The sequence below is a fragment of the Megascapheus bottae genome, chromosome 5 (genome assembly GCF_031878675.1).
Source record: "Megascapheus bottae isolate mThoBot1 chromosome 5, mThoBot2.hap1, whole genome shotgun sequence".
NCBI classification, from domain to species: domain Eukaryota; kingdom Metazoa; phylum Chordata; class Mammalia; order Rodentia; family Geomyidae; genus Megascapheus; species Megascapheus bottae.
In genome coordinates, this window is record NC_143513.1 from 51,360,280 (window position 1) to 51,384,895 (window position 24,616).

General features: G+C 36.7%; 1 protein-coding gene across 1 annotated transcript in view; it reads left to right on the top strand.

Annotated features, from left to right (window-relative positions):
- Positions 1–24,616, top strand: part of Ppp1r9a (protein phosphatase 1 regulatory subunit 9A) — a 268,149-nt gene that overhangs the window by 230,444 nt on the left and 13,089 nt on the right. The window contains 5 exon segments of the mRNA XM_090333138.1: positions 6,473–6,630; positions 7,134–7,428; positions 15,886–15,973; positions 16,062–16,091; positions 16,093–16,143. Coding sequence (XP_090189264.1) covers positions 6,473–6,630; positions 7,134–7,428; positions 15,886–15,973; positions 16,062–16,091; positions 16,093–16,143 — 622 coding nt within the window.

The following is a 24,616-nucleotide window of genomic DNA, read 5'->3' on the forward strand; positions in this document are numbered from 1 at the left end:
AAACAAAATAACACTACAAATAAAAGTGTTATTTAATCCACATCCCCTAATTGAATGGTCTAGTTGGAAGGATTTTTCCATATTTTCCATGCAATTACATGTGTGCAGTTAGCAACAGAAAATACTGTTGCTATTTTCTAAATGGTTTAACTTATGTACAAGTTGTTCTGCAACTTATTTTACTCATGTGTAGCTCATTTCTTCTTGTCAGCAAATAGAGACAATTATTGAGGACATATTGTATAGTACTCTTCTAAGCAATTTTGGATGTATTAATGCATTTAATCTTCATAACAATACAGTGATTATGTTATGTCGTTATCAACCTCATTTTGCAGTTGAAGATCCTCAGGGGACCTCTGAGAGGTTAGAAAAATAGCCCAATTTTTGTGGCATAGTAGCTCGTAGATTCTATTCAAGAAAGACACTCGGGTCTACTCTTCTTTCTGAATGCTTAAACCTACCTCTTGAATGCAACATGCATCAACCCAAATCCCAGTGGGTCCATCTTTTATGAACTGGTAATGACTGTGAATAATATGCAGATACTGCTCAAGTTTTGAAATGCCACGGAACGCTTCATTATGCTCCGTATTTCAGTTAACAATAGCACCAGCAAGAGATGGCTGGTTTTAAGGGGATAATGCACATCACGATGTACAGGGACCCCATTGTTATGCCGCTCCATTCCACTCACCCCCTTGCTGCCTGTATCTGATCCTGGGGCAGCATTCCATTTACGTCAAAAATAACGTCAATCCACTGAAAGAACCCGAGTGACTCACAGCATTACTGTGGGGAACTAGTCTCTGTATAATATGATATATAACATCCTAATTTCATAGAGCATTTTTCATAACAGCTGCTAAAATCATAATCAAATCCATTACATTCTTTCAGAGGATCCAATTTAGAGCAATATTGAAACTCATCTGAAAATTCAGGTGAGGTAAAGTGCCACCCACTGCATGCTGCGCTTTCATTACCTCCTGTGTGTCTCCTCTGAATGTAACTGTCTCTATTTATTTATCTAGCTGAGTCTTCTCTCTTGTATTTCTAGCTGCTTTTGAGTCAGAGGTAGTCAGTTTCACCCACTGAAGGTGGTTCTGAAAGAAGAGTCCACCTCCCACACTTCCCCCAGAATGGAGTCAAAGGAGTAAAAGGACATTTTCTTCTAACCCGTAAGGACAACAAAGCATGATACCCAATAGAGAAGGAAAGGGAGCACTGAGGTTTTCAGTCTAGGGACATTGTTGTATTATGCACTAACAGCTCTGTAAGGAATGAATGACAGCCAAGTGCAGCACACTGAGCAACTAGGGTGTCTGGTTCCATGTTGCCATTTCCAAAATTGGCCACTGTTTTTATTATTCCTTTTTAGGGTAAAGACCCTATACTCGGGATATGTATAAAGCAAATTTTATTGATATTTTCTTGCTGATACTACATACTTTTGCTAATATGCAGTTAACTCTGGACATGTATTTTCCTTTAGTGAATAAAGTAAAATTGTTAACATTTGAGGGAGACAGATGTTTGTAAAGTTTACTTCCAGACATGAATGTGACCTTCTAGAAGGATCTGAAGCCATAGATCTGAACTCTATGCAGGCTGTACCACAGATGGGTTCGAGTGAGCAATCTTATTTGAGCATCAATACTTTTTTTTTTTTTTTTGCCAATCCTGGGGCTTGAACTCAGGCTCTGGGCACTGTTCTTGAACAGTTTTTCTTTTTTTCTTTTTTCCCTCACAGCTAGGGCTCTGCCACTTGAACCACAACACTACTTCCGGCTTTTTCTGAGCATGTGGTCTCGAGGAATGGAACCCAGGGCTTCATGCATGTTAGACAAGCACTCTCCCACTACTCTACCACTAGGCCATGCTCCCAGCCTTGAACATCAATACTCTATGTGAGAAATAAGGTTCGAGTAGAATGTAGAAACCCAAGTTTCTATTGAAGTATCACATTCTGTTACTTAAATTACATGGATTACCCAAAGCTATGAACATGGTAATGGAAATATAAACATAACTATATAGACATAAAACCTATGACTCTATAGACATAATGTTTTATTTCATAAATTAATATGTTTCTATGACATACAAACCCTTAGCCTAATTTTGATTAAGTTCTAAATACTAAGTCCCAGTGTAAATAGAGATTCCCTCCTTGAACACTTGTTTCTTAAACTTGTCATTTAAAATATGATGTAAAAATCAACATTAATAATTGTGTAACCTCAAAAAAATGAAAAAAGTTACATGGAAGGAAAAAGATAGCTTATAGTAATAATAGTCCCAAAGTGGCTACTTGTGTCTTTTGGTAATTACTTGTAGCTTTTTCCCTGTATAATCGCTGTTGAAATGGAAGTTGTAAGTCTATTCATTTTTCTGGCTCTTTTAAGAAACTTTTTTGTAGAATGGAATATTAAGTATTGGTTTATAATTTAGTCAATGCTGCGAACACTGCTCTGATCCTTGCTTTCAGATAATCAGAAATTCTTCATTGGCTAGGTACTGGTGGCTCACACCTCTAACCCTAGTAACCCTGGAGGTTGAATTCTCAGGATCCCAATTCAAAGCCAGCCAGGGTAGGAAACTCTTATCTCCAATTAACCACCAAAATGAGGGATAAGGCAGAAATGGTGCAGAATCAGCCTCCAGAAAGAAAACCAAAAGTTTAGAAGACTGACCCTGAGTATAAGCACTGACACCAAAAATAAATTTAAAAATTCTTAATTGCATAAAAAATGTTATCACCACTTGAGTATTCAATTTAAGGCACTTCTTTTCAAACTGCAGCATTTTTAGTAGATCTAATTCCATGTGTGTGCTCAAGCAATTTGCATCTGGTCACAGATGTGAAAGTAAAGATACCACACTGATATTTTGGATTGTCTGTCAGTAGCAGGAGGCACTGTTTAGAAGTAATGGAACCATGAGTTTCAGAATATATTCTTTGCATCCTGAAGTCCTACCCTAAGTCACTCTCATTTCCCCCCACTTTGTTCAGTAGCAGGGATGGAGAAGCTTTTGCAGTCCTGGATGAGGGATGATGATACACTCTGGAAGGGCCAGGACTCCATTGCAAAAGGAATTACAAAGATAGAGGAGCTTCCTCCTTGAGCCTGTTTGTCACTTTACTAGCCAAAGATGTTTTTAAACAAATCATCTGAGGAGAAGTAATTTGTTCTGTAGTTGTAAAAATGTCTTCCATTTTTTCTTGTATCCTCAGAATAAATATGTGGAAGATTAATGATTATATTCATGAATGTAATCACTAAATTTTTTAATGTTCTACATTGGCAGTATGATTTAATAACCTAAAACCTCGATCTCTAATGATATTAAAATGGTACTAAAAGCAGTGACTTTTTTTCAACCATAACTAAATTGGAGTGGCTAACTAGTAGCCCAAGAGTCAGTATAATCATGGGAGTTCATCAACTTACTAGCTATGTAGATGAGAGCAAGTGACTTGAATTTTCTGAGCTTTGGGAGAAATTAAAAACATACTTTCTTGGTGTCTCCATGGAGCTGTCATGAGCAACAAATGAGATAGTTTATGTGTGAGTACTGTATCATAAAGCAGTCAATCCTAATAGGAGACAGAAAAGATATAAAACATGCATGCAGTGCCATATTTCTAATTGTATTAATGCTTTTGTCAATGTACTGTTCACAGTATATATGCAAACAGTGCTTGTATGGTTGACTTTTCCACAATTATCACAAGTAATGAACTTTTAGTGTGTCACTGCAAATGCAAATTTTTACTGGAAGCATGAATTAAAGTGGTGAAGGTTATTTTTCCTCCATTGCATATAAATAATAGAGTATCTAGTTGTTGAAAAATATGTTCTACAAGAATCTTTTTTTCTAATCATTCATTCGTCATTTCCATATAGCAAAGAAAATCAAAACCTTATGCAAATATTGCTATGCAATGGATGTATCTCTTGGGCAAAAAATATGTATTTAATTTTATTTGCTAGAACCATAAGCCACATACTCAATTTCCTACAAGAGAGGCATACTGTAAGGCATATATAGTTTTCCTTGGATGACATATTTTCTACAGGTCTTATTATTACACAGCTTTCTGCAACTCAGTTTTTTTTCAATAACCTAAATCCAAAAACATTTGTTAATCATTTGAAAATGACTACCACCTTGAAAGATAAAATAGGATTTCTGATCCAACAATTTATTTCTAAGGTATGAAGATATAGATATACTCCCAAGATATAATTATACTCCCAATAAATATCAGCAGAAAACATTTTTCTCCAACCAACACCTACAATAGCCATGTATATGGGTAAACTGTTAACATTAACTAGGACCTTGATTTCCATTCTGAGCAGCAAAAGTCTAAGAACTTAATTATAAGTGACTTATTCTTTATGTATTAAATTTTCTCTCTTCTCTTGTATTGCCCTTTGGTTAATCTCATATTGTTGCGGTATCCCACTTTGTTACCTGGTATATTATATAGATGTTTACTTGTTTCTTTGAAATAGGAGGGAAAAAATGAGGGGAGGGGTGGGGGAAGAGAAATGGGGACAAAAACATAAGAAAGGATATCAATGTGTGAGAAGTAATGCACCTTCTATCTGGCAAATATAACTGTATCCCCTATACACTGAAATAAAAAAATATAATAAAAAAGAACCAGACTAATGAGAACCTCATCAGTCTCTCCATGTAGTCTTTCTTAGTTCATTTGTGTGTGTGTGTGTGTGCGCGCGCGCGCGCATGTGTGTGTGTGTGTGTGTGTGTGTGTGTGTGTGTGTGTGTGTGCCCTGTTCCCCTCTTTCTCTTGGGGTCTCTTCCTCTACCTTTCCCTGACTAAGGCTTAAACTCAGAATTTTGAAATTGCTAGACAAGTGTTCTACTTGGGCAATGTTCCTAGACTTTTAAATTTTCAGTTATTTAGGGGATTTTTTTGGGAGGGGGATGTGGGGCGTTGAACTAGACCTGGGTGCTATCCCTGAGCTCTTCAGCTCAAGGCTACTGCCCTACCTTTGAGCCAAGCCCCACTTCCCATTTTCTAGAAGTTAATTGGAGCTAAAATTCACAGGTCCTTTTGTGCCTAGGCTGGCTTTGAACCTTGATCCTTAGATCTCAACCTTCTGAATAGCTAGGATTATAGGCATGAGCCCGCGTGCCTGGCACTTATTTAGTAATTTTTTTCAGACAAGTTTTCTTGCTTTTTGAGCTCTCTTACCTACATCGTCCGTGGGGACATCTATCATCTGGGATTACATATGTGTGCTACCATATGTTACCAAAATACCCAACTGCTTGTTGTGATAAAGTGTTACGATTTTCCTGGCTGGCCTTGAACCATGCTAATTCTGCCTCCTGAGTAGCAGGGATTATAGGTTTGTGCCTTCAAGCAGGCTTTCATGGAGCATTTTTGTTTAAAGATTTCATTAAACATTTTCTCATGAAAGACTAGTTTTTTCATATATTTTTATTGTAATTAATAGAAGGGTTACATGATATTTGCCAGATAGGAGATGCATTAATTCACATACATTGATACGCTTATTTTTGGTAAGGAGAGAAGATATCTGGGCCAAAAGAAATGAGACCAAGGCAGAAACAAATAATTTAAAATGTAAACACAAAAGTTAAAGACAGTGTTTATCTTGATCTATCCAAAATGCTTAGTTCAATATGTGTGGATGTTTAACTTCCTAGCCATTTGTGTAAATAAACATTGCTTTCTTTACTCAGCTATTTTAAGTTGGGCAGAGTTAAAATGTTTCCTATAGACTTTCTGCAGGCTTCAGAGAGGGAATTAGATATTCAGATATTGTTTTGGGAGAAAAAGAAATGTTAAGACCAAAGTGGTACTGCTTGTTAATATTTACTATATAAAATTTACATGTAATGTCATCTACTACCCACACTTGACAATTTGTTTTCATCCTTAAGATTTCTAGGATTGCCCAATTTTGATTCACCATCTACTTGAATGTGTGATCATCAGAAACAACATACACCTGTAATCCTACCTGCTCAAGAGGCAGAAGTAGAACGAACACTCATTGAAGACCCATGCAGGCAAAGTAGTGAGACACTATTTTGAAGGAAAATAAAAATAAAGGGCTAAGATGGTTCAAGTGAGAGAGAATGTCCTACAATGCCCAATTCAATACACAATACAGAAAACAAAAACAAAAACACAAAAAGCAAGTACTGTTAAGAATTGTGTTGTAGGATGGCATGAACTGGTTTGTTATGACCTTGGTCATTTTTAGGTTTGGATTGTCTCATGTAAGATTTGTATGTCACTTTTATTCCTGGGTCACTTGTAGAATATCATTCAGACTGTAATGGCTGTCACCCCTCACTTGGTATTTCTGATAACTTTGAGATTTTGCTCCCCATGCCTGTGGTCTGTCAATCCTCTCCCAGAGTTTCTCTGTCTGATGGTTTTGCAATATTCATTCTATAGATTTAAATGAAGCAGTGCCCGAAACAGAGCGCCTTGATTCAAAGGCACTGAAAACTCGAGCCCAGCTTTCTGTGAAGAACAGGCGTCAGAGGCCCACTAGAACACGACTGTATGACAGTGTCAGTTCAACAGATGGAGAGGACAGCCTGGAACGGAAGGTGGGTATCTTGGGTTTTTCAGACCTGTATGGGTTCACTGTTGTTCCTACAGCTTGTTGAAAATAGTGGCTACTTCGCAACAAGACTCTGTGCCATAGTTGGAAACAACTGAAATTGCTCCTGGTTTTGTTTCTTCTTGTACAACTTGCTATATTTGTAATTACAGTTCCTTCCTCTTATTTACTCAACTAGCCAGAAACTTTATCCACCTAGTCATATTTAATAATGGCACTAATGATATTCAGCTGATGGTTTGATCTAATGGGAAATAAAGCCTGCAGAAGTTAATGTTTCTATGTGTCTTAGGTATCTGTTTTAGTTCATAATTATGACTCATGCATTTTCATCAGTAAACCAACAAGCTAAAAGTCATTTTCTTGAGGATTCACTTAAAAAAAAAAGAAAAGAAAAAAGAGAAAAGGTCAGTCTTATTTCAAAGTAAGTGTGTCATCAGAACTGGTACTCAGTGGCATAACCTCCTTTATAATCTCTTATATCAACAGCCTTCAAAGAGTCTCTATAACCATACACACATGTCCAAACTACTTGTGCCCAAGGGTTCGAGAACTTCTTCTCCAGAATCAGATTCTGGGGTCCCATCCCTCACCCCAGTGGCTAGTCGTGTTTCCTCATCTGACCACATAGATGAGCTGCAAGAAGGACCACTGTACCCAGAAAGGGGGTCTTCCCCCTTTGCTTGGGGAGATACTTCACTCTCCTCTGCTACAAAGTCTGATCATGAGATGGAAGAATCTCTCAGCGACCATCAACCTACCACTCAGAAAATACAGCAAAAAGGTATTGGTCATTTTTATTTTTATTCTTCATTTTGTGTATCTTCACATCCCTGTCCTTGTTTATAGAATCGTGAAACCCCTTATCTTCTCAGAATAAATACTATTGCTTTCCTTCTATCTTCAGGATAAAAGAATCCCCACTTCACATTTTTTAGTTGTCATCTTCTCCTGTAAGTTCAGTGTTTTTATCTCTTTTCCTCTCCACAAGTTTACTATTGAAGAAAATTCTTTGTTCGATCATCTAAAATTTTGTAAAACACAGCCTAGAGTTTTGATATAAACCTTAGTATAATCACATGAGAAAATATGAAGATTAAAGTGATGTAAGTCCATTATCCTCTGATTTTTATTTACTATAAATTTTCTGAATAATGATTTCTATTGAGAAGTGTAATGGGTAGCTATGGAAGATAATGCAGGGAAGTTAGTTGATTAAAGTTTAAAGTAAGTTCCTCAAATTATACCAGGATTTCTTACCAGTGTTGACAGAACTTTGCCTTTTAATTATATGTTTTAGTTTAGCGGCGCAATGAATTCATGTTTACATGAAGTTTACGAAAACATTCAAAGTCAGATTATGGTTTTCCCTTTCCTCCTTCCATGGCTGAGATGTTCCTTTGAAGTAACCAGATATACTTGTTTATATTTTCATTCCCATCTCAGATGAAATCTATGCACATACACATATAAGTACACAAAAAATAATCTTTGGTATGTGTTTGTTTTGGTTTTGCATATTCATGTTTCTACAAAAAGGAAGTCCTACTAATACCATTACTCAGCAATTTTGCTTTACAAATAACATTTTATGTATATCCATCTGTGGAAATATATCCAAACTTAAATGGCAGTGTGTATATTTTTATATAAACCATAAGCCTGTCTACTAAAAGTTATTTGTAAAAGTATTCATAGAAATCCTATTATATAAGACCAGAACCAGTAAGAATGGATGTATGTATTGTAATACATAAATATAATTGGTTTGTGCAAAGGGGCAATGGAAAAACTACATTAAGATATAATAATAGGGTTGAACCTCTGGAGAAAGATGTTGATGGAGTAAAGGCAAACCCAGAAAAATACATATGACTCTCTTTTCCTCTGCATTTTTATTTATCAATTAGTTGTACAAGGGGGAAGGTTCACTTTTTTTGTGGGTCATGGTGCTTGAACTCGACCTGGGCACTGTCCCTGAGCTCTTCAGCTCAAGGCTACCACCCTACCCTTGAGCCAAGCCCGACTTCCCATTTTGTAGAGGTTAATCGGAGATAAGAGTCTCAGGTCCTTTTATGCCAGGGCTGGCTTTGAAATTCAATCCTCAGCTGTCAGCCTCCTGAGTAGCTAGGATTACAGATGTGAGCCATCATGACAGGGTTCATTTTGATTTGTCCATATATGTATACAATGTACACATATGTACGCATACCAGATTCACTTTCTCCATCACTCTTCCCTACCCATTCCTCCTCAAATCAATGTCAACAAGCTTCAATGTTGTGTTTTTATGTAAGTACAAGAATTTTGACCCATATTCACCCTCCTTCACACACTTTCTCCTTCCCTTTTCCCATTAGTGCCCACCACTCATAGGCAAGACCTATTTACATTCTTATTATTCGTTTTTAAGTGTATGTTAATTGCTAAAAGGCATTTCACTGTTTCATTATGGCATTTCCATTGCCTTGATAATGTTCCAGCTTTGAAGAGTCCCTCTTCTTTCCCAGCTCATTTAACATTAGTTCATTTACTTGTGTATTTATTCAGTAGAAGTTGAGTAAACATTGTGTCTAACTGTGTGCTAATTAATGTCAGATTCCATCTTTTCCCTCTGTCACTTGAGCCATGTGCCATTTCAGGATTGTTCTAAGTAGTTTATCAGAAATAAGAGTCTCAAGGACTTCTCTACCTGGTCTGGCTCTGAACTGTGATTCTCAGCCTCCCAAGTAACTAGGATTATAGGAAGTATGAGTCACTGGTGCCTAGCTTTTCTCATAGTTCTTAATAGCTTTGTTATTTGGTGGCGGACCTTGGCTCTCCATTATGCCATGACACATGGTAACCAAGAACAATTAAGAAGGCAAAAAGTTCTTTGACCTTCCATTCTCAGGTTCTAATGTTGAAGATTGAGATCTATCACATTGACTCTGGGTGCCTTGAGGAGTTATGGATCTGATCCTCAATTTCCTAAACTAACAGCTCAGTATTATAGCCACATTTAATTTCATTTTTAAATGTTTTCTTTTTTGGTACTGGGGATCAAATCTAGAGCATTGTACACATTGAACTTACTAGGCAAGCACTTGTCAATAAGCCACACCTTAGCCCTATATGCACATTTGCAAAACCTTTGAGTGGTGGTTTCAAGTTGAAAGCACTAATTTCTGGATCAAAATAAAATGAATTTTCTGATTTACATTGGGAGGCCAAATGACATAATAAACATCATTCTTCATTTGTTCCATTCTCTCTCTTTTGGTTAGTGAGTACATAGATCAGAAATTTGCTCAGTGAGCATGAAATCAGAATCTAGTTAACTGGATGTGTACACAGAATATGACCAATTGCCGTTGTACTGAAGGCCTCCCAGCACCACTACGTTCCCCCAAGCACTCCTACCCAGGTGCCAGTAAACAGCCCCTTGGTGTCATTTGAGATCCCATGTGCTCCCTTTTTTACAATGCAATATAGGCTAATAAGACATAGGTTAACAGAGTGAGATTTACCTCCATTGTTCTCAAAATCCAGAGAATAAGGTTCTGTGGAAACCCTTCCATTCCTGGAACTCATGTTTATACTTTCATCTAACTTGCATTCCCAGAAAAATTCTGATCCTTCTTCAAAACCAGCTTAAATCTCATCCCCTGAATGAGGCCCTAGACCTACTGACTACATTCCCCGATGCAGCAAATTAATTTTCTTCTTCCTGACCTCCTAGCAGTTTTCTTTGTTAATTTTTGTCTTTGTTGTTGTGTACATGAGATCTAATTGTCACATGAGCCAAAGTTTACTCCCCTATCATACTCATCTTTATCTTCTTGGTTGCTCACCAAGGGCATGGTATACAATAATTCTCTGGATGAATTACTATGTTTCTCTAGATAACTAAATGCATTGGTCTAGAAGGGAAAGTCATCTACCAATCCCAGTTGACACTTATTTTTATAATGTCATGTACAGCAGTGAGGCCCAGGCTTGCTTGCATGCTACAATGGCGAGTTGAATGATTGTAGCTGAAATTGTACATCTCAACAATCTGAACTATTTCCTGCCTGACCCATTGCAGAATAAAGCTTCCTGATTTCTGGTCTGCAAGTATATATACTCTGAAAAGTACTTAGTTACTGGCTGCTGTGTGTGTGTGTGTGTGTGTGTGTGTGTGTGTGTGTGTGTATTGATTCTAAGGATTTAAAAATTATTTTCAAGCAGCAAGATAGCATTTTTTCTCATATTCAAGGGATCACAGTAGAAGCTGTGATTGGAAAAGTCCTGATTACCACTAGCTCAGTCATAAAGCCTCTCACTAAATGTCAATTAAACTAAAGGAAGTATTTTTCCACAGGCTTATGAAACATGGTTTTATGACAATGGAATACATTCCGTAGTCCTATTACCTAAACAGCCTAATATTAAAAACTAAAGTTTTTACCTCTAGAATTACAAAGCAATGGGACTTTCTTAGTCAACATGGACTGAAGTAAGAGCTAACAGATTTTTGTCTGAAAAAACCCCTTATTATTCTAAGTTTCTGCATGGTTATTGACAGATTGCCTGACATAGGGCATATGTTGAGAATAATCACTAAATTAATGTCATGGTAAATTGAAACTGCCTTTCTAGGGTCTTCACAGATTTCATGTGTCTGATTCATATGTTACACTAAGCCACTGTAAGTATATATAGGATAAATCTATATTATTGCACAGAGGACAGCGATTATATTTGTCTGAATTTGGTAAGCAGATTTGATAAAGGAAGCACAACTAAAATGACCATCACAGAACTTCAAAGGGAGGGGATGCAGGAAGGAAAAGGGGACAAAATTATGAGAAGGGGTATCAAGGTTTGAGAAGTAATGTACCCATAACCTGATCAATGTAATTATAATCACTCTGTGCATTATCCCTACAATAAAATACAATTTAAAAAAGTAGAGCGAGGGAAAGGGAGATGAGGAAGGAATGAAGGAAGGAAAAGAAAGGAGAGAGAGACAGGTATGTGAATCAGAATGATGCTGTGAACAAACACAAGCTGGATAAAGCAGTTCATTTGTACAAAATATAGCAATCTTGACTAAAAGCGAAGAAATAGGTTCTGTCTGTAATTCTGGAATTTAAGTATCTTAGATACCACCGTCTGTTTCTAGGAAGTCATAGATTGTTTTGAGCAGAGAAGAGGAACAGGCTGTAGGTGTGGGGAAGCTGAGTGAGAAGACTGTGCTTAGTGACTACCTGTGAAGAAGTGCCAGAGATAATGACAGGGCTGAAGGATTGAAGAACCCTGGATGTGTATTTTGAGAAACCAACAGGAGGAAGAAAATAGCAAAACCAGTGACTGAAGGCTTGACTTATGGCTCAAGTGTTAGAGCCACCTGCCTGTCCAGCAAGCCCAAATCCTAGATTCAATCCCCAGTATTCCAAAAACAAATACATAAATAAAAAGGAAAAACAACAGACACAAGGTTTATAAGCCTCAGAACATGTGTTTTCTCACTAATAGAAAATTAAAAAAATTGGAGCACTTTTGGGAAAATGTGATGAACTTGTTTAAAAAAAAACACAAGCAAAAAAAAAAACAAAACAGAAAAGATCTCACACTCAGCAGAAAAGTCATAGGAGCTCCCATATCATGAAATAAAGGATAATTCAGTGTACCACTGAAGTTAAGATTACGGAGAATGAAGCCCAAGACTAGAATTTAGCTCTCAGGAGATCATTTGTTACCTTTGAAAATGAAAGCTAGGTTTACAGAGCTTAGAGCTAATGCACTCAGTCAGTGTTGGGGCTCAGATTTTTATTAGTCACAAAATGAGTATTGGAGTGATTTCGAAAAGCCTAATGGAAGCCCTACATACAACTAAACAAATAAACAAGCATAGGATGTTTCTCTTTTCTTTTCCTGGAATCATACCAATACAATGTTTTTTCTATCAGACTATAAAGATAGATTTGATTAACGTAAAATGGGGCAGTACATTATTCCTTAATCTTACTACTTCTTCTTATTGAAACATTGATTTCCATATGTTTCCAAATGTGCTCCTTGGAACACACTTTGACAAATGTGTGAGATAATGATGTGAGGTTGCCTAGCAGCAGGCATTGTGATGAGGAGAATCAGGCTTTTAGTCCCAAATAACTACAACACTAATAGGTTACAGCATGGATGTGTGTGTGTGTGGTGTGTGTGTGTGTGCATTGTCTCAACTGGTCTTCTCATACTCGTTAGAACATCTCCCAGCTACCTTTAATTCAGAAAATAATTAGGTAGTCTCTTTTTAACTTTGAACAGTCCTAGCTATTAAGAGTTGCTTTAGGATTCCTCTGGAAGAATGCAGCACTTTTTCCTTTCTTTGGGTCCTATTTAGAAAATTGAAGTCCTGCTTTTGGGTGAAAAGAAAGTCCATTAGCAAGATCACCCCAAAAATCATCTGTGCCATATCTGTGGGTGATTTTATGCACTTGCATCATATTGGTGAAGCTCTTGTTCCACTGCTCAAAGAATAATGATGCAAATGTCCATAATAAATGTTTGAGACAAGAGGTGGATTTTTGACAGACATATTTCTGATTCTTGTTTTTCATTACTGCATTCATGGACTTATTGCAATTTGAGTACCCTTTAACTAAAGTGCAAAAGGTATGTTGGCAAAGTCCTTGGAGAATTTCAGTTGGTTATGCAGCTAGACTACTCAGCAAGAACTTGTGTGCAAACTTATTTTTCTTTTATTGTGGGAATCTTTTACTTGCCAGGCTAGTAACTACCGTTAAAGCCATGCGTCTAGCTTAGCTTTTTCTTCCTTAAAGAAAAATGTCTTTAAGTAGTTGTACAAATGAATTTCCATTCAACAAAACTGTTAATAACAGTGCACCTTTATCAGTGTCACCCCTTTGTACATGTTCATCCACCCTTCCCAATCCATCCCTGCCTTTATTTACATTTTCAGGATGTGCATTGATTTGAGGAGGGGGCATTTAATAAAGAAGTTTATGTATACAGTGCATCTTGAGCTGTGGCATCCCTTCAAACTTTAACCTCCTTTGGACCCACTCCTTCCATTTCTTAATTTTGTGATATCTACGATGAATTCTTGGCTCATTCTCTTCCCTTCCCCACTTCATTTCTTTGCCCCTCTCCCATTTGCCCCACTGCCCCAAAGTCTGGTGCACTTTTCTGCTAGGGCTAGTCTAGACTTTAATCTTGAAGTCTCAGTACTTAGAGGTATAAATGGAGCATAGTAAAACTGTATATTCTCTTTGGATATGTTGAAGTAAACAAACATGAGCAGCATTGATTTTGTAAGGTTACATAAGTACTACCTTAGCAGGTCTGTCAATGTTTCCACAATTTTTAAGAGAAAAATATTTTATTGTGGTAATTTATTTTCTTTTCTTTATTATATTTTTTCTCTCTCTTCCTTTCCTTTTGTCTAGTAATGTTTATTTTATGAAATTAAGTATATAGACATTTAATTCAAAATGTTTATAATTATTATATCCTCTTGCTGGATTGTATCATTTTTCTTTTTTTTTTTCTTTTTTTCTTTTTTTTAGTCATGGGGCTTGAACTCTGGGCCTGCGGGCTGTCCCTGAGCTCTTCAGTTCAAAGCTCCTACCCTACCCATGGAGCCAAAATGCCACTTTTGTATTTTTGGTGATAAGAGTCTCAGGGACTTTAGTGTCTGGGCTGGCTTTCTACTCAGGCTCCTGAGTAATTAGGATTACAGGCGTGACCACAGCATCAGCTGAATTACATCTTTTTTCAGTACAATGTGATTTACTTTGTCTCCTCTGACTAATTTTGGTTTCAACTTTACCTCATCAGATATGAGTATGGTTACTCCTATTGGCTTTAGCATTTTTGGGAATCTGCTCAGAATTTTTTTTCCCAATCCTTTTTATCCTTTTATTTTTGAAATAGCATAATTTATAATTAGAGTTATTCTGGCCTAGTTACCACATTGACATCAAACCCCATTCCCCAAATCTGTTTTCTGATTTTTTTTTTTTGGAACTGTTTTAAGTATTCTTATCTGCCAGCATCTCAAGTCATTTAGAATGTCAGCATAGTTTAAGGGAGGCAAAGATCAGATAGCTCTAAACCCTAAAGGATTTCGACACTGAAAGATTTGAGTGCCTTCCATGTCACAGCAGGCCAGCCAAATTGTACTGGAGCCCAACTATCAAGGAAGATAGCTTATGCCTACAACCCTATTCAGGAAACTTAGACCTGGAAGATCAGTTTGTATCCAGCCTAGGCAGAAAAATCTATGAGATTCTCTAAGATAACAACAACAACAACAACAAAACTTGGGGTTGTTGGTAGATCTCAAGTGGTAGAATATCAGCTGAGCAAGTACACGCTCGTGCATTTAAACCTTCAGTACCTCCAAAGGGAGTTAAAAATGCCCTTTCAAAGGTATAAATACTTCGGTATTTTGTATCTGAGCTCCTGTGATGTCTCCTCCATGTCCTGCTCTCCCCTTTCCCAAGGCTTGTCACAGGCAACTAGCAAAGGGAAACTCAAAAGAAAAACTGATTCATAGTTTCTCCCTCAATCTTCTTGACTTTGAGCTGAAATTCTTCGTTTGACTTTGAGCGGAAGTTCTCGCCTGGGCTTTGGAGATCCAGAGGAAATGAGTTGGGTTTTCTTGAAAGACATGAAAACCCAAAGGCAAGAAAGGGAAGGCCAAGTCCAGGCATTTGAAAGCTAGGAGGTGAAGCAAAGGAAGGGACATCTTAACTCTTGATAAGGTGAAAAAAAAGATGAAGTGATTGTGTTTATTGTTGCTTATCCCATTCATCCCAGTGCATTTGAAGCAATTTCTTTTTTTAATATAATAATTTAAAAAATTGTTGGGGTGATGTACAGAAAGGTTAGTTACTTTCATCAAGCAACTCCTTTTTGTGAGGAGCCTTTTTCCTGCAGAACCTTTCCAGCCTGAGTGACTCTTTCAACACGGTTGCTTCCTATGAATTTTAGACAAGCAAGGCATTTTGTGTCTTTTTTTTTTGGTCATGAAACTTGAACTGTGGGTCTGGGTGCTGTCCTCCAGCTCTTCAGCTCAAGGCTAATTAATGCTCTACCACTTGAGCCACAGTGCCACTTTCCATTTTGTATCATTTTTTTGTACTCATAGTTTAGGCAAGCTCCATAGATTCATAGGTAAACTGTTTTTATTTAACTCATAGCTCTAAAAAATAATAATTTGTGTTTTTCAAATATGTCTATATCCTAGATGATGCTAAAAGCCCCAAATCACTAATGGCACCCAATTCGTTGGTGGTACGAGGAGGAAAAATTAAATGGAAATTTGTAGAACTGGGGTAAGTATTTCATAATATAAAAAAAACAAGCCCTCTGAGGAAGAGGAAAATGCAATTTCCTCTTTTTGAGTATCTGCTGTCATAATAGGGCATCTTTACGAAGGAATTCCAACAAGGGAAAAATGGAAAGAAAAGAAAAAAGAAGCCAATAGGTTTTCAGCAGGTAGCAGGTATAGGTGGGTGACTGGCAACATAAAGTTACTCCAAGACTGTCTGGTTTTCTTTTTCCAATATTAACTAGCATCAGTAGTCAGTATTTCTGAGCAGTAGTAATATGCCTAGAGTAAGATGAAAGAAACTTGTGTCTACGTCATTACTTATAGCCTGTATCTGGCCTTGGGCATAGTTATTTGCTCTGAATCAAGTCAGTGCTGAATTAGGTCATATAAACATATTCAACAAATGAATAGATTCAATATTTATAGTACAAATTTAATATCTATGTGATATTTTTTAAAAGATTCAGACATTTTTTTCCTGTCCACAATGCTTTTGCATCCTCTTTTCATTAAAATAAAGAAGGTAATTTTGAAGTTAAGTACTTGGAATTTAAGATGGTTCTGTCAATCTATGTATGAGTAAGGATGACTTCCATGTCTTGCTAGCTGGGCTATTTAATGGCATGTTAGCGCTTTCGTTTTAGTAAAACTCTCCTATCGGGAAAGGAGCTTTTACCAGCAAATTGTCAAGTTTTTTCAATTTCACTTTGAGATTACATGTTCTTAAACTTAGGTGTATATAGACAGTGTAAAGTATAAAGCCCTGAAGCCCAGCTGCCTGGTGGTTTGCCTTGTAGCTTTCCGACTTTCAAATGCTAAACAAGCTATTTCACCCTTCTTGCCTTTTTTTATCTTATATAAAATGAGACTTATACTAAGAGCTTATCTTGTGAAATTAGTGTAGAGTCTAAGTTAGTTTTCTTTTTTTATTGTAATTAATAAAAGGGTTACATGATATTTGCCAGATAGAAGGTGCATTAATTCACATACATTGCTACCCTTTCACATGTCTTGGTACCCATTACCTTCCTCCCCCACCCAACCACCCCCCCCCGTCTTAGTTTTCCCCCCTTCCCTATCAAATTTCAAATAACCAAATACAAATAAATTCAATATATCAGATAACAAAGTGAGATACTGTAACAATATGAGATACCCAAGGGAGAGCAAAGGAGATGAGAGATAACATAGTACATTAAGGACAACAATCATTTGTTATATGGCTTTTGTTTCAATATCCTGGAGGTCCTTTCAATTAGCTTCATACTATATGGCCTTATGTATCAAGGTTTTGCTCTATTGCAGATCTCTGCTAGTAGAGCCCAGGGTTTCTACTGTTTATGACAAATGAGGGAAACCATTGAGCCTAAGTTCCTTTGAGTCTGGCTTACTTCACTTAAAGTACCTAGGAATTACCTTAACTAAGAATGTAAAGGACCTTTTTGATGAAAACTTTAAAACACTAAAAAAGGAAATTAAAGCAGAACTAAGGAAATGGAAAAACCTCCCATGCTCCTGGATTGGAAGAATCAACATTGTGAAAATGACAATCTTGCCAAGGGCTATCTACAAATTCAACGCAATACCCATCAATATCCCAATGGCATTCTTTAAAGAAATAGAAGAGGCAATTCAAAATTTCATATGGAATAATAAAAGACCCCATATAGCAAAAACACTCCTTAGCAGAAAGAACAGCGCTGGAGGAAGTTCAATTCCAAACTTTAGACTCTATTACAGGGCTATAATTCTCAAAACAGCTTGGTACTGGCACAAGAACAGGCCTGAAGACCAATGGAATAGAACTGAGGACCCAGATATTAAACCACAGACCTATAGCCACCTAATCTTTGACAAGGGAGCCAAAAAAATAGAATGGAAGAAAGATAGCCTATTCAACAAGTGGTGCTGGCAGAACTGGTTAAGCACCTGCAGAAAATTAAAGTTGGATCCTTCTTTGTCACCCTGCACTAGAATTAACTCCAAATGGATCAAAGACCTGGAGGTAAAAGCTGACACGCTGAAAACTTTACAGGAAGGAATAGGAGATACATTAGGCCTCCTTGACACAGGTGGAAACTTTCTTAATAAGGACCAAGAATCACAACAAATCAGAGAAAGGCTGGATAAGTGGGACTGCATCAATCTAAGTTAGTTTTCATGTAAAACTAACTGCTATCATTACAGCAGTTGGAAGCTATTATTATTATAGTTACACTTAGCATTTAATATGATCTTTATAAGCTTGCAATGATAGATAGTACTACTATACTCTTATTGATGAAGGATTTCATGTTCATTAAATGTAATTGATTCACTTAGGGCAATGCAGTTTCAAATTCACTTATGAAGCTATGTAAAAATGGAGCTGTGTCCCTTTTTAGATGTTTATCCAACACACTGAGCCACTTCCATTTATGTAAACATCTAGTAACACATTTCTTTACAACATTTAGCATTTGTCTTAATATTTTTCTCAAGTCTTCTTTTGCCAGTCCTGGGGCTTGAACTCAGGGCCTGTGCACTATCGGGCTTTCCCAGCGCTAGCATTGTACCACTGGAGCCACAGCACCATTTCCAGCTTTTTCTGTGTAAGTAGTACTGAGGAATCGAATCTAGGGCTTCGTGCATGCTAGGCAAGCACTCTACTACCAGGTCATGCTCCTGGCCTATTTTTCTCAATATTATAAGCTAAGAAAGAAACATTCCTTTAAAAAATGGTGAAATCATTTGAACATCACAGATCCACCTTCTAGGGTTTTTTTCCCATTGTTTTCTTTTCTCCCTGCCTCTTTTCTGATGATACACTTTGGTGAGAAATTATACCTTTGCATTACTGGATAATAGAATTCAGTGTAAGGAGAGCGAATTCTCACATTATTTACTTTTGGTGGTTTTCCTTTTGTGTCTTTTTCCTTTTATCCTTTACAATAGAGAAAGGATAGAAAGCCTGCATTATACTGAAAGAATCTTAGGAAAAATAAATCTGAGGCCATGAGAAACTCAAAACAGCAGTTTCAGAGTAAAAAATTATAACACCTATTTTGTGTCATACAATACTCAGAATTATCAAACATAGCACTGTAGAAAAATAATGAAGCCTTTTAAGGGAGGGAGCAGGAGCTGCAGAAATACACAGTGGGAAAGGAACTCAGACACCTCTGAAATAACACTGTCTCCCCTCCTGGTCCCTGGATCAAAGACACAGTGAGAGCCTCTCCCCTTGAAGGTTTCACCTAGCAAAGGTGTGAACATGACAGCTTGCAGGGAGCAGAATGTTTGGCTGAAGCCCATGTAGGAATCAAGCACATCTGGAAGGTGTTGGTGCCTGCTTTCTATACTTTATAGTACTGCCATATATTTTTCATAGCAAACCACAGAGAGCCACGGGTGGCGGTCACCACAGCTAAAGTCCTGTGCTTGTTCCACTGGCTACCCAGCTAAACCTTTGTGGAGCACGAATTGTAGACCTCCTCCACTTTTCATAGTTATCTATCATTTCATCTGTACCAATGCTACAAAACAGTTGGTAATTAGAATCATAATCTTATAATTATATATAATTATGGTCCAATTTTGTCAGGATGGTTAAGGAGTTCATGTAATTGAAATTGAATAAGAGAAACTTTCTCTGTTTCAAAAATAATCATTATTGAGCTTTCAGAATAATTGGGTAACACTAATCAAATCTAATGACAGTCTTTATCCTTCTATATGGTTGATAATGGGCCTAGATATTTCTGAAACATATTCCTGGAACAACAAAATTAGCACCTGGTAGGAGATTAATGCAATTAAGTTGGTTTCTGCAGGTAGGGGACACAGCCTAAATAGTCAAAACTGAAGTCACACTGCAGTTGCAGAGTAGAGCCAGTAGTGGACTCCTCACCCCTTTGCAGTTCCCCCCCCCCAAAAAAAAGACTAGATATCACGGATTGAATTAGTAATTGTGTCTCGGGCTTTACCCTCAGTTCTTCGTAGGTTATTAGTATCTACTGAGGTCCTAGTCAGTTGTAACCTGTTGCTGCTAAATTTTAAAGAGAAACTCTGGTTAAAATTGATTTCAGTTTTTATCTTCCCACAGAGTAGAATTTACTCTGTCATGTTCCTTGTGGCAACATAATGATTCAGATGCACAACCAGCATGAGACAGATAAAGAAAATGGATGTGGATATAATTATAATAAATAAGCTCAGCAAAGATATATTATTTGGTTCTAGGACTTTGCAAATATATACTCAGTGAAAATTAGGACTTCCACGAGGAGAATAGCAGATAGCAATTTTGGGAAGTACTGAGTTTCCTGAGTTGTTCATCCCTTAAGCTGTCCATCAAAGGGGGTCAGATAATATCCTATCCAAAAGTCTAGAACAGACAGCTTCTGGTGTCAGTGGAACAAATCCCTTGATCCCTGTGGAACAGCACCCAGACGAGTCACTGAATTGAATGCCCTGTGAGCAAATGTACGCACTGTGTAAATGTAGATGGCAGTACACTGGGGAAGTGACCGAGCCAGGAGATGACTCTCCTCTGTGGTAGGAAATTTTTACTCACCTCAAAAGTATGAACAGCAAGAGCTGGAAAGTAAAGTAGCCTCCTGACTTTTCCATAGGTAAGTTACCTTGGTTTCCTACTGAAGATAAGTAGGTTGGGTGCGGCTGGGATTTAGCTGTCTTGTTCCCCTCGATATGCTCCAACATGGTTGCCAGCTAGTCCACAATGAGATGTACTATGGGAATGAATGCATGCTGAATTCAAAGGCTGAGTAAGAATGGAAAGAAATAGGCCCAGCATGATGGTGGTGACTATAATACGATCTGTAGGCAGCCAGAGCTTTATAATGAGACCCTGTCTCAACCCTATCCCCCCAAAACAGTGAAATAGTTTAAAAATGTTCATTACACATAAAATAATGCTTTTGATTGATGTGTTATTAAGATAGATTTTTATCTATAGGTTTTCATGTGGTTCCTAGAAAGTTTTAGTTTAAAGAGGCAATTCATATTATTTCTATTAAATAGTGTTGACCTGTATGATTCAATTCTATTAAAAATCCTCTGATCTCATTTTTTAGTTGGCTATGAATTAGCATTCACTCATTTGTTTATTTTTTATTTCTATTCTACTTTTTGTTACATAATTTGTCTATATACAAAAGTACAAGATCTACAACAGTAGAATTTATTTTAAAAGTAAACGTAGTAGGGAAAAATAAAGAGGCAAAAGCAAGATTAGTTCTTAACCTATATCATTTCCAGCAATACCATCATAATCATAGTAGTTGTAACTTTTGAGTGAAAGCCAAAAGCATAATGTCAAAAGGGTTAAAGACCAGAGTTTAAATTCCAGCATGCCACTTATCTCATGGAAGTTACAAAACCTTTCTGTACTTCTAATTCTTCATATTTAAATAGACATGTACACACATGAACACACACACACACAGACCACATGTACTCTCTTCACATTGTTGGGAAGATTTAAGGGGCCATACTTAAGTATACTTGAACTTCTTAATAAACATAAATGGTATTATTACCATTCATATTTAAAGCAAGCTTTCTGGGAGGGGCTATAAAACAAATTACTCTTCATCTGTATTTTGCTGGCAATCTTGTGCAGCCAAGGAGGACTTTTGTAATACCCTGAAAAATGAATGTGCTATATGGATTATACTTCAAGCAATCCTTCATAGGTGGAATTTCTCTCTGAGGCTTTCAATAAATCATGGAATGGCAGTGAGGTTGAAATTGCATCCTGGGACAAGTACCTGGAAGGCAGGTGTGCCATGCTACTGGGCAAGTTGAGATCCCTGCCTAACAGTCTCTGAGCTAGGTAGAAACCTGCCCATCTTCAGATTTAAGCATTGAGAGGTGTGTGTGTGTGTGTGTGTGTGTGTGTGTGTGTGTGTGTGTGTGTGTGAAAAAGACTTTGCTCTGCCTATAGCAAGTACATGTAGATGCTTCTATGATGGCCTTTGAATAGTGCCAGCTCAGACTTATCTAACCCATAACCATCTTGCTTTTAGTTGCACTTATTAATTTGATATTCACTTTTATTTTAAGTATTTTACATGCCTGCAAGTTAACAAACTTACATTCCTAATAAGCAAACACTTTTCCATTCTTAAAAAAAAAAAAAGAACCACTGTCAGAAGTTTCAGGTTAAATTTTTAACTATGGGGTATCTTAACACACTACTGTTGTCAATATAGTTATCTTTATACATTAAAAGTATAAATACACTGATCAAGACACATTGTACTCAGAAACTGACATGTTGAATACAAACCCCTCTGTAATTAAAGATAGGAAGTAAAAATGCAAATAAATACATATTCAATAAAATGAGTTTAAAATTGTGGATGTTTTATGCAAAGTGGAACATAAGCAAAAAGGTAAGCCTTAGGAGTTAAATTATGACAGAGTATATATTGAGATATCCCTGGAGATTTACCTCCCCCAGGTCTTAAGGAGATGAGGGAGTCAGCCCTATGATTAAGCTCCTGGAAAGGATCCCAGGCTATAAAGCCAGAGTTCAAGTCTTACCATCTTTCTGCAGGTATATATTATATTCTCAAAGACAAGAACTCAAAGTCCTTTCCAAGTTAAATTTATATAAGTTCAGGGGATAGATTTCTCACTCTTTCTCTGAGGCACTAGGAAGACAGCTGTTCTTTTCTTCTATAACCATCAAGAGTTATATTTATAGAGTTCTTCACCTTAGTATGTGCAGTACAAGGTGAGGTTGATGTCTAGTTCTCATGATGTCATCCTAGAAAGGAGAAATTGGAGCTGAGGAAGAAGACAACTTTCTGTAAGTAAATAATGATGGGCAGTCCTCCAGAAATAAACAAAAATCTATCAGCCTTCAGAATATTAATAAAGTTCTTTAAAACTTTTAAGAGTCAGTACAGATGTGAGTTGAAATTCAGGTTTCAAGTAAACTCTTCCCTTCTCCTGCCTTAATTCTGATTCATTAAGCCTGAGTACTGAGGATCTGAATCTGAGCAGCTGGAACAGATGGTTCTTAACAGGATTGTTTAGGAAATACTGCAGTAGTCCACTACTGAAAAATAAATAGCTTCTTACACGGACTTAGTTTTCCCTGCTAGCATACCATATGTGTTCAGTTACTGTACCACTTTTTCAAGTAACAGAAAATGAGTAGACTTAAGGGAGTAGAGATAATATTTTATGAAAAATACATATATGTATGTTTACATATTATATAATATACTATAAACTATGCATATAGACATATATGTATTATTTATTTATTCACTTTAGACTTTTGGGTGAAATTAAAGATTGACATAACCTCTGGTTGGTCTTTGTTTATCATCTTTAAACACTATTGACAAATGCACTATTAAATTCTAGATCTTCTGAAGTATATTATCATGTATTACATAATAATATAAATAATACAATAAGTAATATAAATATGACATATTATAAAAATTTTAAATATAAAATAATATAAATACAATTGCATGATATAAAGGATATTACAAGATTCTTTTATATGCATTGCTCCATTTATGTCTCACCAGTAATCTCAGGAATTATGCTATTTGTATCAACTTAAAATATATTTCAAAATATAGTTAGGGGATTGGGAGAGTGGTTTAGGTGAGAAAGTGACAGCCAATGAGTGAAAACAGTAAATACTGAGTTTGAGGCCTGGGGTTGGGAAAAAAATAGATACATCTAAATAGATATGTATCTATATATAAACAAATACTTGAAATGAAAAGTAAGGAGAGTAGAATTCAATATACATGTGGAACAAAAGTCATCTAGCCTGGGTATTGAGGTACTCTTAAATGAGAGAATCCTTATGGCCAAGAAATGTGGACAAATAACCATCACTCCATCAAGTATTATTTGGACATACCAAGGTGACCTCTTCCACTGGTCACATAATATAAATCATCGTCTGTGCTTATGGCAATTTTTTCATATATTTTTATTGTAATTAATAGAAGGGTTACATTATATTCACCAGACAGAAGGTGCATTACTTCACAAACATTGATACCCTGTCTCATGACTTGGTCCCCACTTCCCTCACCCTACCCCTGCCTCTCATCTTGTTTTCCCCCCTTCCCTATCCGATTTCAAATACCCAAATAAGGATATATATATATATATATATATCACAATATAATAGATAACAAGGTAAAATACTGTAACAATATGAGATAACCAAGGGACAGCAAAAGAGATGAGAGATAACATAGTACATTAAGGACAACAATCACTCATTATATGGCTTTTGTTTATATATCCTGGAGGTCCTTTCATTTAGTGTCATACTTTATGGACTGATGTATCTAGGTTTTGCCCTGTGTAAATCTCTGCTAGGAGACAAATGAGGGAAACCATTGAGCCTATGTTCCTTTGAGTCTGGCTTACTTCACTTAATATGATTTTTTCCTAAGTCTCTCCATTTCCTTACAAATGGGGCAATGTCATTCTTTCTGAGAGCAGTATAGAATTGCATTGTGTATAAATGCCATATCTTGTTGATCCACTCATCAACTGAGGGGCATCTGGGTTGGTTCCATATCTTTGCTATGGTAAATAGTGCTGCAATGAACATCATTGTGCTAGTGGATTTAGTATGTCCTTGTTTCTG